At 55.5% G+C, this 16,214-nt stretch overlaps 1 protein-coding gene across 1 annotated transcript; it reads right to left on the reverse strand.

Moving 5' to 3' along the window:
- Window positions 1–2,163: 2,163 nt before the first annotated feature.
- On the reverse strand, window positions 2,164–3,131 carry MFIFM68171_04406 (PQ loop repeat protein; the record flags this gene model as incomplete). Its single annotated transcript, XM_071059826.1, has 3 exons — window positions 2,164–2,641; window positions 2,699–2,905; window positions 2,968–3,131. The coding sequence occupies 3 exons, from the start codon at window positions 3,129–3,131 to the stop codon at window positions 2,164–2,166; spliced, it is 849 nt and encodes a 282-aa protein (XP_070915927.1).
- Between the last annotated feature and the right edge of the window lie 13,083 nt (window positions 3,132–16,214).

Consider the following 16,214-nt stretch of genomic DNA (forward strand, 5'->3'; position numbering starts at 1 on the left):
CTACTACGTAAACAGCGGCAAAAGACAGGGTAGCCGCAAATACCGCGGACTACAAATGAAAGGCAGCTGCAAGCGCGTTCCAGTGGTCTCGCAGGGATTCGCGGTGGGATACTGCCAGGCTAAAGGAACCTAGACGCCCCCAATTCTTAGTTTGCAGCATCGGGGAGAGTCTGGGAAACCAGGACGGAGGAGCCTCAACCAAAAATCCAGATCAGGCAGATCCGGATGCTTCAGTAGGAGCGACCTAAACTTGTGTCCAAGCGGGATGTGACAAAGGGAGACTGGACGTCGACGTGATCAAGGACGATGAAAACTGAGGCCATTTTCAAACCTGAGTTTCGTGGAAGCGACCAGAGAGAGCTATCGACCCGTTGACCACGCCCAGACCGCCACCGTCACAGTAGCGTAGTTAGAAGGAAAGGCGATATACGTACTGGTAGATCGTGACTGGGAGGATGGATGCAAAGTTCTGGATGGTGGCAGAAAAAGAACAGGCGGCCAAGATGAGTGACTCGTGATGCGGGAGGGAAAGAAAGGAGGATTAGGGAAGTTGCAGGTCCGCCGAATAAATGACCGTGGGGACAACAAGCGGGTCTGCGTGTTGATAACTGTTCAGCCGCGTGTTGGTGGTTGCGCAGCCACAGCTTGTCAAGCCGCAGGTCATTCAGATCGTAGGGGGTGAATGTTGCTGCGTGTCTCCAGGTCAGCCACGGAACCGCATTCACTTGTACAAAAGCGAGAGATGCAACTGGAGGACAGGAACGCTGAGAAAATTGTCATCACACCGGTTCAACCTGCTGGGGCGAGGCCGAGATGACTGACTCGGGGGCAGCTGCCAGGTTGTCGGAGAAAGGCAAGTGTGACAGGAGGCATGAAAATTCACTGCCATGTAAACAGCATTGAAAAGGGCTCGGGACTTGCCAGTGATGTGTACTCAGAGCCACGCACATGCTCTGACAAAGTTGGAATGGGACGGGAAAAGTGTGATGGTGCCTGCCGTCATAGGAGAACTGCAGAACAATTTGTAAGGGGCTTTGATATAAGAAATAGCTGCTCAGACTTTCAGGCATGGTGCAATGGGTTGTGAAGCTGTACTGAGGACTGAGTTGTATCTGACGCCCTCCCTGAAAACGGGATAGGGGCATCAGAACAAATTTACGGGGGCTTAAGCTGCTCGAGCTCGAGCATCTAGACGCCTCCCCCTGCGTGAAATGAGGAAGAATGTCTTGCACATAACGACGATAGAAATTGATCGGGAAAATGTTGTATCGAGGCAAAGGGGGTTGAAAGAAGACTCAGAAAGCAGGATGAGAACATTGACGTCTGGTCATTCAGGGGTTTGCGACCATGGGTTGCCGGGCAACCAAACGCATAACCCGATACTGGGGTTAACACAAAGGACTGAGGAGACTCTACTCACCTGAGTGACTAAGTAATAAAGTCTCACTTAGTCTCGACAGACGTGTTTCCCAAGTGTGCTGTCCTCCTCAGCCCAGCCCATATAGCCAGGTGCAGGGGGAGGACACAGCTATCCACAGCCAAGACTGCACAGCATAAGGTAGGTTTATTGCATAGGTAGTATGTTGAATCAGGGTATTTTCGGACAGCTGGTTGAAGCAGACGTGACGCTTGGACAGTTGGTGATAGCAGACAGTAACTTTCGGCCTCGCAATTGAGGTTGAGAGATGGAGAAATTGGTTGCCGGGCTGGGGCGTCGAGAGACCCTGGCCGCCTCGGTTCCAAGGCGATCCAATGTGTGCCTCGGTTAGTACTGGACCTGCTCATGCCGCGTCGCATAGCGTGGAATCTCGCGTCCATTTGCGTCTTTGGGCAATATGAACGCGTTATAAAATATACCAAGCATCAGAGCACCAAACAGTCACTGTATATAACCATTTCTCTTTACTTATGGTACCGTGCTCGGATGGGCATTGTGTGGCTGGGGGTAGCCCACTAACAGTAGTTCACAGTCTTTGGCAGCTCTCGCGAGACTTCTCACCCCTGCAATTCCATTGCCAGTCCACACGGGCCACCCTCGTAGCTCACTGCAAACTGCTTATTGGTCTACACCAGGATGGGTTCTGCACTGGTTTGTCGGAAAGCTCTATTATGATTTTATGTCTATCCAGCACCGTAATTATACACTTCATACAGAGTTTACACTCATATTTTTCTTTCTGTTGTTGAGGTCCTCCGGTCCGGCGGTGTCTCGAGCACACTCGACGTGCTGAAGCCGTTTGCCTGAAGCTCGTGAGACCAGCTGGAAGGGCGGTGGGGGCTCTTCAGGGCCGCCTCTCCGTCACCATACATCAGATACTGGACACCCAAGAACGAGTCGCAAGCAGCCTGGAAACAGCCGCAGACCTTGAAGGCTAAAGGGATCGATGTCGACGAGGTGAAGAACCAGAAAATCTTCATGCTGTCACCGATCAGCCAGCTGGCCAGGACCGAAAAACGGAATCCCTTGCAGGATCGAGATCGCCCGTTCGCTATGATCTGAGGAACTGGCAGCATGGCCTCGACTGAGAGGCCGATGACGCCGATCATGGAAGAATACGACTGGTAAACCGACGCGGCGGGCGCGAGCAGTAACTCGCAGACCATCAGACCAACGAACAGGGACAGAAGGAAGTGCCAATATCTACTCCGGATGTCAGCCCTCGCGGTTTCTGCTCATGTACTCGCCTGGCAGACTCACGGTTTCGGCGACCTCCACTGCCAGAAATTGAACGGTCGTTGTGTCTCGTGCACCCGAGCGAACGGCGTCGCCGCGTCGCCTCCCTTCGAATACGGCGCCGGCCGGTTGTCCAGTGCGATTTTCAGGAGAACCATCTGCATAAACACCATGACGAAAGATTGGACGAGTAGGGCAGGGTCGTATCGCGCCCCGGGAAAGTAGAATATCCTAGAGCGTGCGTAAGTATGCGCGCCGCGTGGGGAACCGTTTTGGAATTGACCACGACCAACCTGAGCAGCGAGGCGACGAGCATAATGAGCGGAATGTCCAGAGAGAAACCGGCACTGGACCTCGTTCGATACATGGAGTAGGCCTGGTCGCTGTACGAGAGCAGCGGCGAGAGTATGAGGAATGCCGGGGTGAGGTACCCCAACAGAGTGGTCAGCCACCCCATCCTGCTGGCGAGGGCTGCCCAAGGTCGTCGTGTGTCGAGTTCTCGTTCGGGGGCAAGCGGCCGCGAAGGCAGCGGAAAGGGGTGACGATGGGAATTTGGAACTGTAGTGTCTCGTTTTCACCAATGGGCCATTCGTCGAAGTCAATTGCCCAGGACAGACTCTGCAAAATATGGAAGACGGACAGCCGATGCCGAATCGGGCTGGGCTTGTAAAAATTCCGGAGTCGATGTCGAGTTCCCGGCTCGGTCCGCCAGCATGCAATTGATCGTTGGGCGGGCCTAGAATTGCGGACCTGTCGGACCTGGTCCCAATCTGCCGACAGATTCAGATTCTTGAAACCAACGCGGCCCGGAGTTTCAGATAACAGCTGCAGTTGGTAACAGCTGGCAGCAGCTGGCCCCATCAACATGAACTCCTTTGATAGCGGATTGTCCAAGGCTATTTTCCACCCCACAGCTACCATACTACGAGCTGCAAAACGAATGAGGGATGAACGACATGTTCTTCGTATGAATGGTTCCATCTACAATTTCTCGTGGCAGCGTCAAATCCTGCCTCCAGCCGAAGCATCTCTTCTCGTGATCCAACCTTGCCATCGCCGCCGCTGACTTGCAAAAAGACAAAAGTATCTACAGTCCCATGGTGTCGCTTGCGATTCCCTGCTAAACTCACCTGACGACCCAAATTTATAGATGTCGAGTATCTTGTCATGCAATGTCAGTCGCAAACCTCCTCGTGGCTTGTCGAGGGCAATTTACTGGTTGTGTGTTCTTTGATCAGGAACTGGGTAGATGCTGCGGAGCCTGTGCAGAGTGAGCTTGCCAACTCCTATGAGATAGGCTTGCACTACGGACGGGTCGGCAACCGTCTCGTGATAATCAACTGAGAGGCATACATGCGGTTCGCTGCAGGGCCCCGTCGTTATCTTATAGGAGTCGTACCCATGCCAGCGACTGTCGTTCTGTCGTCTCACAGCGCTAACCAAACAGGGTGAACAGACTACTTGTCTCGACACTTCTGCAGCGCCAATGGGCATCGCTAAAGACTTGGGACTGGATCTTGACCAGCAAGCCAGGCACGGGCTAGGAAGCGCCGTTTGGTCCGATTGACCGTACGCCCACGATGTGGATGCGCCCACTCCTCCTGCAAGAGGATGACAGTCGACGCTGCTCCGTGGCCGCGTAGGCATCAACCGAGACATACTTCATCACGAGCCCTTGGCCGACCCCTCAAGGAAGGCTGGCTTGGGCAGCCGATGAGCTCATTTTGGCCCCGACATCTGGTCCCGATGTGTACCCTCGAAACCGGATGGCCGACGAGAGCAGGGTACACAACGGAACTTCGTCCATTGCGGGACGGGACGGGCTAGGAGAGATTGGAAGCGGAGAACAATGCGCATGACCTGTCCGTTGATGCTCGTAGCAACCAAATCTTCAACACCGCCTCTGCTGAAATCGCCGCCCTAACTAGCCCCGTTGTTGGGCTATGGGCTAGCATGTAACGCGCTGCGCATCCTCAGCGGTTCGGACGGAGGCTGTGGTGGCCACATGGCAACAATGCCTACAGCCTGAGTTGACATACTACAAGCCATGGTCCATCTCGGCCACCACCCAGTACGTTTGGACGAGCCGCTCGATCACCTACCTGGTGGCAGCCATCCCGGCCACTATACATGCGAAGCCTTCCGCAAAGTGTCAGCCTCAGTAAGCGAGAGGGCCGGATTCCACACCTGAAAGTGCGAGTCGACGCGGGATGTAAGAGACCGTAAGAGACCACGTCAGCGCCCCGGGATCCTCTACTCACTGTTGGTCATTTGGCATACGATGGATATTATGACGCTCAGAGCAAGGCTTGGACCTAGGTACTGAATAAGGGATCGGAAGGAAGCGGCAGTCCTGCCAACTCTTGGTTCTGGCTCCCAACACTGGAGAGCAACCTCTTCTGAAGGCATAATTTCCTTGCCTAATGGATGAGACTCGGACAGGTGGCGCAAGCATTCAACTCCTTCGAATCCTAGTAACTGTTTGAAGCGCATATAGACGCTGTTTGAGCCAATCCATCCAATATCATTCAAGATCACCTCGTTGAATCCCCAACAAGCTACCCACGCCTCTGTATTCGGGCATAGCAAACATGCAATAAGCTTTGCAACAATGCCACTTCGCCACGTCGTTGCATCAGATCGGCGATTATTTCGTGTTCGACTGGCTGGAGGCAATTGGGCTGTCCAGGTGGCCAACAACAAAATTTGGTTCACTGTGAGAGACGCAGCAGCAAGCGCCGCTCATGCCTGCAACCGCACAACCAATGTAGAGGTGCCTTAGGTCTCTCCCCGCGGGCGCGAGAGTCGAGGATGTGCGGGATGGTCACAAGGGCATGATTGCAGAGGCAAGACAGTCATCGTCATCCTTCCCGGGCACATGCGTCTCATGAGTGATCAGACTGCCGGCGCATTTGACAGAACTAGTGGTGGAAAGACGGGCCTTCAACTCCCAGTAGGAGTCTAGACCCGGTCCAATCACGGGCCCAAAAATCTTAGCGCCATCCATCCCGCCGACTTATGTTGGTGGTTTGACTAAGGTCTTCAACGAGCTTATTCCCGAGGCATGTGTCTCTCGCTCGACACCATGCGCCAGAGCGAAGGTGTTCTGGAAGCGCTCGGCAGAAGGGGAAAGGGCCTTTCCAGGGGCGGTGTTTCTAGCGGCCTTACCACGGCCACGGCGTCCACAGAACCGCCGATGCACCGAGCATTCGGGGGGCTCTCGGCGCTTTTCGTGCAGCTGGAACAGTAAAAATGCGTATTGCCTCCATCTGGGTTTGCATTCCCACATACAGTTACACATCAAAACGGCCCGTTTCCGAGCTACCGGGCACGAAGACCCTGCTCCTCAGAAGACCTGTTCCAACACGAATCGGCCCTTGGGCCACTACAGGACCGCCGACCGGCCAACGGCCAGCATCGGGTACCCAGAGGTGGGCAAAACGGTGTGTTGGGACAAGAAATCGACGGGAAAAAGAGCCGATAAGGATTGATCCACTCCTCGCTGCATTAGCCTGACATTCCCTCAACGGATTGATACAACGTACCCCTTGAATGTCTGCCTAAGGATCCCAGGACAAACAATGTTGCAAACACGGTCGTGAAGACGGCGACGGCGAGGACGACGATGAGGACGACGACGACACCGCCGCCGCCGCGGCCGTAAATCTTTTCAGGAAACGCCTGCCAGAAAGAACACCATGTGGGCAGTCCAGCGCCAGAAACTTCAGCACTGCTCGTGCCGCCTCAAGGCGTTTCATGAGCAACCCCATGCTGGGGCGGGTGTGAGGGAAACAGACGATGCATCTCGAGATTCGGCCCCTACATTGCCTCGAACGCCGAGACTGGCCGAACTCTTGTCACCGCATGTTGAGTGAACGACGGCCAGAGAGAGAGCAATCACGAGCATTGCCTGAGACTGCCCCAGGGACCCGGATTCTGCCTGGACAACCACAATCTGGGCACGATATTATTTGGGTGCCGCCGATATTGTAGAGCGGCCTCGTTAACGTGGGTGTCTTGATGCCAGACTCTTGGCCAAATGCAATGCTGTCTTGAGCATATTGACACCACTCTGACGAAGGGACTTGAAGGGTCGCTCGGGATTGGTGTCTATTTTCAGGCCACTTTCTACCCAGACTAAGGTAGTAGTCCGGCTTCCAGCGCCGGTGACAAGTCGGAGCGGAGCGGTGTTGCACGAAGTTCCGTATTGGTCCCAAACCGGGAATCCGTTATCGACACAGACCTTGGACAATCGCGTACAATGTCCCCTCACCATGGCAATATGTCTACCGAGGATGTCACTTTATGCGCGCGGGCTGCCGAGATTGCATATGCTTGTACATGGTGCACCCATTGACGGCATCGCTAAGCATGCCGCCTTTCCCTCAGCGGCGTTTCCGCTAAGCTCGCCGCATCGAGCTGCAGAGACCGTCTCACAGCCCCGTTGTAGCGGCCCCCGGAAGCGGGCAACAATCCCGCAACTATTGAATTCCGTCGTAACCTTGAGGGAGATACACATGCGCCAAACGGTCAATGAAGGGAAGCCGAACGAGGCGAGGTTCCGGCATCCCACCGTGGAGTCTACCGCATGAGGAACCAGACTTTGGCTTGATTGCCCAGTCTGGGTATGCCATCATGTTATCTCGGATGATGGCAATCGCTTTCAGATAAGGTTGGTACGGAAGCGAAGGGGAGATCCGGGCTGGGTCTTAACGGCTTTGTGTTAAGGCCGGCGGACGGGCCAGCTCTGCCGGCGTGGCCGGCTCATCCCCAGATCCGGGGCGCGGCCCAGCTTCTTTTATTAGAAGCCCGGACGGGATGCGATAGTGTTTAGAGGGGCAAGGCTGGTCCTCGTGATGATGTGCGAATCGACCCTCTGCATTTCTGACTGCCGCGAGTGAATTGGTGGCCAATTCATCTGCGCTGGGCAGAGGGGGACGCTGTGGGAAGAAACACTGGAAAACAACCGATCCTGCAGGAACGTCGGGTTCGTCCAACGCTACTCCGAGGCCCCATGTCCGACGGAAACGGACCTCCTGCCGAGCTGGCGATTTCTGCTGCTGGCTTCTGTGAGCCAATGCAGAGCGAAATTGCGTCGGTATTGCTCCTGCAGCGTCACGATTGGGGGTAAAAACAACACGGGAGCCCTTTGCTGTCTCCCCCGCTTCCTTCGTCCCAACTCTGGTGGGTAAGACGTGCGCTAGCGTTCACACGTAGCTGTCCGTCCTGAACAGGCCCGCGGGGCGCTGGGTAGCGGGCACGGAACGAAGGCTGGAAGTGCCGTCAGAGGAACTCCAAAGACGATCGAACGAAGGGATTGGGGAATGTGGCCCGAGAGCAGCGGCCAAGAAACTGGTGGAGAGGAAAAGTTGGAGGTGTAAGACAGGGGTGCACACCGTTGAGCTGGGGCACGCCTTCACCTTCACGGAGCGGAATGCCGAGCGCAATGCATGATGCGGCGCAATCATGTCCAATGGCATCCCTGCCGAGGCGACAGCTGGGAATTTTCAGGCCAGAGCTGACCAGGTCACATCCTCTGCAGGTCCGCTCCATGTGAACAGGCTAATTGCCGCTTCGATATTGCCCGGGACAAGCATCAGGCGCCGGGCGAGAACCGACGTGATTTGCTACCAACGCAGCAGCAAGCTGTCAATTTGCTGTGCCCCGGCGTGCCGCTCGCAACCTTCTGAGACCCTGAGCGGGGGGGCGGGGGGTGGGAGAGGATTGCGGCGCGAACGCGCAAGAAACGAGGGTCAAGAGCCCCAACGCTTTTTCGTCCTTCTGCCGCAGGAGCAAGAACCTCCACGCCTCTCAGGGCACGGACAGCCGATGATGCCGCCCGTTCAGGGAATCAAGGGTCGCCGAGGCACATGCATTTCCGGTTTTTGGTTGAGTCGCCGACTGCTCGGCCATTGGGACTGGGGTCGGGAACCTGCAACGTTCAGTGAATGGGTTTGTCCATCTCTGCGCGTATCTCTGTCTGTCTTGGATGTTGGCAAATTCTGTGGCCATGATCGCAATTGTCAAGGACAGGCCAACACGACGGAGCCGGCAAGCTCTTCGGTCAAGAAACCCACTTTCGACTCACCCACGTCGCACAACACGCCGACTACTATGGCAGATCAGAATCACAGAGCCGTGCCGGCCGGGTCCTAAAAATAGGGTGCGCCCTTAGACAGATCGAGCCTAGCTGCCGTTTCGCTTTCGCAAATGTCTACCATGTCTCGATACGATCGCCGTTCCGTGATGACACCGGGGACAGCCTATCACGGCAGTCGTACGGCGGGGAGGGCAACTCTGGGTTCGTTTAGGTTTCGTTGGCCGCTTTCCGTCTGACGACTCGCCGGCCGCCTTGCAACGATGTCTCTACACTACACTAGCTCCTCTGTTTACTCGATGCAGCCAAGGAGTCTGCAAGGAAACACTTGAGACGCGATGCAGGCGCCGGCGAACCCCACCACGAACCGGACGATGGCACAAAGCGTAGCACTCGGCTCCGTGCTCGTCTTATTCGTCCACCGCCTACTATGCCCGCATTGGCGCACATCCACACTGGATCAACACGCTAAACGGCGGCATTGGTAGCGGCGATCTCCCCATTGCAAGTACCACCTGGTGCCTCGTTTCTGTCTCTCGGGGCTTTCGTGCCGCCTGCGCTCAGCGCCCCTGTTGGCTACTGCTGCTGCTGCTGCCGCCGCTGCTGCCACCGAATGGACGTCTGCCTTTCGCGTCGGCCATCAGAAGATGCGTTGAGACGTGTCGGGAATGGCGAAAAACGCCTCTCCCGCTGAACCCCACTAGCAGCGGAAGCCGGTCAGCGAATCCTCGACCACGCAGCAAGCCGGCCAGGGTTTTGTTTGTGCGGGCACTGCTAAAACGTGGAACGAGTCTTGTACCGAAACGGTAATTCTAGAAGGCCAAAGGCTGAAGGCCCCCTTGTCCGCCAAGCCACTGGCCTCGGGAAGCCTTGACGCAACGCTGACAAGCAGGTCGTCGGCTCATTCGTCTGAAGATGCCGGGCTCTCACGCAAGCATTCCTTTCAGCAGCAAGGGTCGGTGTGTGGGTTTGACCAAGAAGTCCCGTGCTCCTCATCTTATTGGATTGGACTCCACTCTGGGGACAGCGGGGTTTCGGCAGTCGAGCTCATGTGGGTGTCGGGGTGTCGGTTCAAAACGAAGATCCAACACGAGGGGGCGGCCTTTTTGTTCTTGACGGAGAGCGCATTTCATCCGAACAGCGAGGGTCGTATTACATTACCCAAGAAAACCATAACCAGACCCGACCGCTAAACAAACCGGGCTCCCGTGTTACTTCGTACACAAGCTGAGCATGCTTGCGCACCGAGTGCTGCACGGGGAAACCGACCCAACTGCACGGCCCAGCATACAAAACGTCGATCTTATCACGGTTCCTTGCCCATTATTGCAGAGCAAGCAGACTCGATGCATGATTTTCCGTCATGGTTGGTAGGATCTACTCAAAACCCCGTTCGATGTTGATTGCCCAGCAGCCAGTAAACACAACCAGGGGCAGGGAAAATGTTACGCTGCAGACCGCGGCACGTCCCTACAACTCGCATGACATACACGTACGTGTGACGGCGACTGGCGCAGGTCGAAGCGTCACAATATTGGACCTCCCGTCCAGAATTGGAGGGATCCATTACACGTGGAATTTCGCTGCTTCCGTCTGGTAAAATACCAATTACAACAACACAACACTGCTGGCAGCTCCCCCCCCCCCAGCAATAAGATACCCCGACTAAGCTCGCTATGGTCCCAAAACCGTGTCTTCAGCGTTGCAAATTGCAACTCTAACCCGGTCCCGTAATGTGCTTCCGGTTCCGAGTATGAGCTTTCTGGATTTCTCCGGTTCGGATCCTCAACTCCAATTAGAGTACGCAGTAAATGACGGCTAACACCCTCCCCCCCCCCACCTCTCCCCCTTTTCCGGATCTGGTGTCTTGTCGATCCGGACACCGGCTTTACCTCGCATGGAAAATAGTGTGTGTGGTGCCGCCTTGGATGGAGACAGTACATGTGTACGCTCTCGACACAAGACAAAGACAACGCACCACAGCACAGCACGGCACGACATGACATGACATGACACGGCACCACAACACGACACACCACGACTGCACTACATTACACATGCCCATTAGGAATGAAGGACGGAAGGGAGGACGGAATGGATGAATGAGGACGGGGTAGACTAACGAAGGATCCCAGCACCATCCCCTATGTAACTCCACCGGATCTTGATTAGTGATTTTGGTGGGCTCGCCTAACAAACCCTAGCACTGATGGAACTCAGATCTGCACTTGGCGCTCCCACCTCCTCCTCAATACTCCGGCATCTGTGGTGTGTGTGGATGTGTGTTGTGTGCTTTTCCTTTTTCTTTTCTCCTCTTGGCTGCTTTGGTGTGGGTGCTTGAGTGTTTATGTGTGGGTGTGTGTGTGGGTGGAAGGGTGGAAGGGTGGGATACACACGCGAGTTTTGCCGCCGCATCACCGCATTACCATCGACAAACCAAACCAGGGCCTTTTAATTCCAATCAGCCGAGTCTTGGCTGTATTTATCTTGACGGCTGTTCTGCTGCTGTTGTTGTTGATGGTGTGTACCTACCAACACTCCCCTTCTTTCTTCTTTTCCGACGAACTCCCCGTGAACAGGCCTAGGCGATCAAAGACCAATTACTTACCCCTGATGTCCTTGACGGCCCAGAGTCGTATACAGGCCGGCGAACCTGAAGTCCGAACAAACTGGCCATCCGTACTGCACGTTACCCGACTCCATAGCCGGCGCACGTCGAACGATCCTAGGAGAGTGGGGAAAGATTAACAGGTTACAAAAAGTAATAGTAGGCGGTAAGCGGGAAGCTAGTTTCTCGTAGCGTCGTAGCGGTCGTTTCGGCGCCGCAAGGATGCGTCATGTTTACTACGTAGAATTCTCTCGAAGCACACCACGAAACGAGATCTGGCCAAAGGCGCCGCCTTCCGTCCCCGGTTTCTGCAGTTGACTTTTTACACAGGATATCGTGCAGAGGCGCCGCACAGCCGCAGCGGCACGAATTCAACCTCAAACTGTGACAGTCGCCTTGAGAGAAAGTAGATACAGATTATAAGACGCATGTCTATGTCAGCGAGCTCCCATGAGCCGGATGTTTGGAAATTGGTATTCGCGGTCTTGGCGGAGTATGGGGAGTGTTAAGGTTAGGCTTACCTATTTTGGGGAAGTGAAAGGGGGATTTTTGTTTTCCTGCTTCCCTGTCCTCACTCATTGTCTCCCCCGATCTGGGGAAAGGGAGACGGATCCCATCCATGAAGGATGCCCAGTTTTTGTGGAGACCAAGTGCGTGAACTGCCGCGAAGGAGCCTTGGAAGACGTCTGGAGAGGGACGCTAAGAGCAGGACATGGGGGGTACAAAGGATTAGGGCCAACAATGTCCTTCGATGCAGGAGATTCCACGAATGGAAAAGGTCGGATCCATCCATCCAACTCTGCAACCTTCATCAACCGGGTTCGTCCGTTGACTGCGAGGCGAGCATGTTCGACTTCCGGATACGCAGTACAGGGACCTTGCTTACCTTTGGCCGAATATACTCACCTGAACTGTCCAGAAGACGCAGGATGCGTTTCGCGTTATCCTTCTCCAAGGGGTTATTGAACACCCTATTTATTCGGTTGGCCCTCCGTCAACGTACCGCATAGCATGGATTGCTCAGCAAGGATTCACGTAAAAGGCCCCCGATAGGTTTAACCCCAATGCTGGTTTTTTTTGTTCTCGAGAGACTGGGATCTCCCTGGTCCATGTCCAATGCTAGGCTTGAACCTTGCAATTCCCGCCTTGACACCAAAGCGGAAATAGTGGGATGATTCACGGCGCACGAGCGATCTGTGTTCCGCTGACTAGCAAGAGCTGGGTAGCGTACGCGACACTAACGCTAGCGTCGATTGGGTTTCTTTCGGCAACGGAGCAGATCGAATGGCGTCTCGCACACGCGAGAGCAGAAACTCTCCGATGGTCGAGTTGCACGGCAGGCTGATGACCGGACTACTCGTTCGGCGTGGCGGGCCAATCATCAACAGGTGGCCGAGGATCAAAAATATCAGACGAACTTGACTTTGTACAAGGTCTCTTTTCTCCTACCAAGGAGCGGCGTCTCACGACATATGGGAGCTAGCTGAACCTGACATCGATCAACCCTCGAGCTTGTGTCCATTCCGCCAAGGCGAGAATCAGATGATGTCCTTGTCGACGGTTGCCTGTCGAGCACAGTCGTTCGGCGATGTTTCCCCTTGTTTACCTTTTACTCAAATCGGTCGTTCTTCCGCCGGACTTTGCTACCTTGTTGGGCTTTCGCTGGTCTTGGCGCCTTGGCACCTCCATCGGTGCAAGGGGCTGGGCATCGTATTGGCATTGGACGGCCATTGGCGTCGGTAGTGAGCGCTCAGATTCCGCTGACGCCCGGTCTTGAGCCGGCTGTTGAATACCGGAGCAGAGCAGAGGTCTCCAGGCCAGATTAGACGCCCACGCCCACGCCCGGAGGCGCGGAAAAGTCGAACCATCTCTTGGAGGCCGGAAATTCCAGGGCTTCCGGAAGCCCAGATAGTGCCATGCAGCCAGCCATTTTCGGAGTATCCCTTCATCCGTCGGCGAGACGTTTGGATGCGCCGGCCGAGGGGGAGCGCATCAGTTGTGTCTCAGCGAGCCTGTTCACTCGATTGCTTGCCTGCTGGCTTTGGTTGCTCCCCATCTTACAGTGAAGACGCCATCCCAGAGCATCGCCAAAGGTTGGGGCCTACCGCTCCCCGGGCCGACGGCCGCGGATGGAAGCTCGCACAACATCCCTCCGGCAGATCTGCCTCGCAGGCCGGGCTGTGACGGATGAACCCGTTTCTGGCGTTGTTGGTTCTGCCATGTACGCAGGCAATATATACCAAAGTAATATACTGGCTGGTCCAGCAATGCACGGCCGGCGTGCCGGTTTCTAGGGCGTTGCATGCAGGTCCTCCAGGACGGGGAAACGGCCAAATTAACCATTGTCAGTCGAATTTCGGATGATTGCCGCAGGGCAACCAAGCGTATGGAGTTGTCAAAGCCAGCAAGAACAGCAGAGCCGGCCCTCTAGCATCCACCATTCCTTGTGCTGGTTCCCGACAATGGCCTGACCGGTGGAGCTGGCTGTCGTTCGACATTTCCGCTGCATCCACCTCCCGGTATCTCAGAATGGGCGTCGGTATTTGAGAAAAGAAACAAACAAACAAACAAAATAAGAATAAAAAAAAGAAAATCAACAGCAGCAAAGGCTTGTGATTGTCGCCGCGAACCCACGTGCGTCAGACTTCGGCTGTTGCTGGAGCTGCTCAGCTCCTGCAATCTCGCCTTGGCAGCAGCACACAGCAAGCCGTGATAGTGATGGCGTCCAGGCTAGCCGGTAGTGGCGTTTGGGCGAAGCGATGGGCGGGCGCCAGCGATCCTTCATGCGTCATGACGAGATGGCGAGATGAAGAAATGGTGGAGAATTCTTGGACGGAAGAGAGGGAGATGAAGTCTGAGCGTTGCCGGCGCCCCTCTTCCGAGTGTCCAGGTCGCGTGTTGATCTCGGCGCACTGTGTTGGGAAGGGAAAACCGTCCCACACCACGCATACCAGGGCCTTGGGATCGAGCTAACAATGACATTGCCGAGGGACCCGTCCTTATTAGCCTCTCGTCATGGTAGCCCCTCGCACGGGACACATGGAGAGGTTTTGAGACATACACGCACACACCACATCCACACACACACACACACACATATATATATATATAAGTGTATACACTCCGATACTCACGTACACATACACGCTTGGTCGCTCACACAGCACACCTACGTACACGCGCACACTGTGTTCCTGCTGTGTTCTATGCAAGTCTGCGGGTTTAGTTTCATTACCCTGCCCGCAAATTGATTTGGATGGGAATCGGCATTCATGTCAAGCGCGGGGCAGGCACCTGATGCGCCCGGGAGGCGAGGAACAGGCGATCCCTCGAGCCGGCTGTTGACGCGGTGCCGCCCTATGGTCATGCTGTGCAAGCACCTATTTTGTGCACATACAGTTCGTAGGTAATTACAGGTGGTGGACGGTAGGGCAGAGCGCATTATTACCTGGCACCGCCCCAGCCCAGATACGAGCGAGCCTCCGAGCCGTCCCGGGGCACGGGATTACCGGCCAGTTTGTCCCGCTGTCTTACCGCGTATTTATTATTGTTATTACCGCCTGAGCGCCCCGTCACAGTAGGCGCGCTGCGAGAGGCCAAGGAGCGGGCTCCTGAGCCTCTTGGCGCGCTGGGATAGTTTCATTACCGGGCTTGGTCATGCTACTGCGCAGGATCAGACTGCCAAAGAGAAAAGGGAAGCTCGAACCTTGAATACTTGTGCAGCCTGAAAGGAAAAAGGAAGGAGCGAGAAAGGGATCAGGTAATTCATCAGGCCGAAGGAACGAGGAAAACCATGCCGTTCCCACGTTGTCAATGCCTGCCCGCATCCCGGGAGCCCCGCCTAAATCTCGCCGTTCCAAAATTCCGACTTCCATTTGCCTCGCTTTTTAGCGGAACGGAGTTCGAGTGTGGTGTTGTGTACCGTACTGTACTGTACCTAGCCAACCCGTCGCTCGTCGTCATCGCAGCAATCCCGTCGTGGGGTTGTGGCGCGAGCATAGGGCCTCTCCGATACGGTTACGAGATCCCGATGAGCCTATCCGTCGCGCCGCGCTGTCCCGCTGGTCTTTGTTGCCGAGACTGTCTTAGAGTGCAGTGCACACTACAGTACACGTACAGTCCGGCCTCGAAGGACGGTGGCCCATCAGCCAGCGTTCCATCAGCGGCGTCAGTCTGGCGAGCGGGTACCTCGCTGTAACCCTCTCTGGCTCGGCACGCTCTCCTTCGGGCAAGTCGCTCGCCTGTCCCTCTTCCTTACGCTGGGAATCCAGGCAAAGGAGACAGAGTTGCACCGGCTGAGTCGCCCTGCGCCGCGTGGTGCCCTCGCATCGGGGGACCAGACAGGAGTTCCAGAACAACAGGTGGTAACCATGCGGGACGGCTGCCCGGCCGCCCTGAGCTGCGCGAGGCTGCTAGGAGCTCTAACTTAGCACTTCCGTCTTCTCTCCACCCCTTGGCATTGGGACCATTCCAGCCTTTTCCCGCTGCCTGGAAAAAAGAAAAAAAAAAAAAAAGAAAAAAAAAAGGTGATACGGTCGAGGGAGCAACCCTCGAACTCCCCACGATGCCAGCCATGATCCCATATCACAGCTCGTCTTCCCGATCTGGCCAACGCCGTTCACTGTTCTTCATCTTGGCGGCTGCAATCCGCGGCGGCCCCTCGCTGGGACCCCTGTCCCTGTCCCTTGGCTGGCAGTCCCGGTCCATCACACACTTCCCTTCCAGCCTCTTATCTTCCCGAACCCTCTTTGCCTCGTGGTAGCCGTCCATCCTATTAACCACCGCTCCGCCACCTTCGAACGCGCCTCATAGGAAGCAAGGGCCAAGGTTAAGGG

The sequence above is a fragment of the Madurella fahalii genome (genome assembly GCF_045866475.1).
Source record: "Madurella fahalii IFM 68171 DNA, scaffold_2, whole genome shotgun sequence".
In the NCBI taxonomy this organism is placed as follows: Eukaryota; Fungi; Ascomycota; class Sordariomycetes; order Sordariales; genus Madurella; species Madurella fahalii.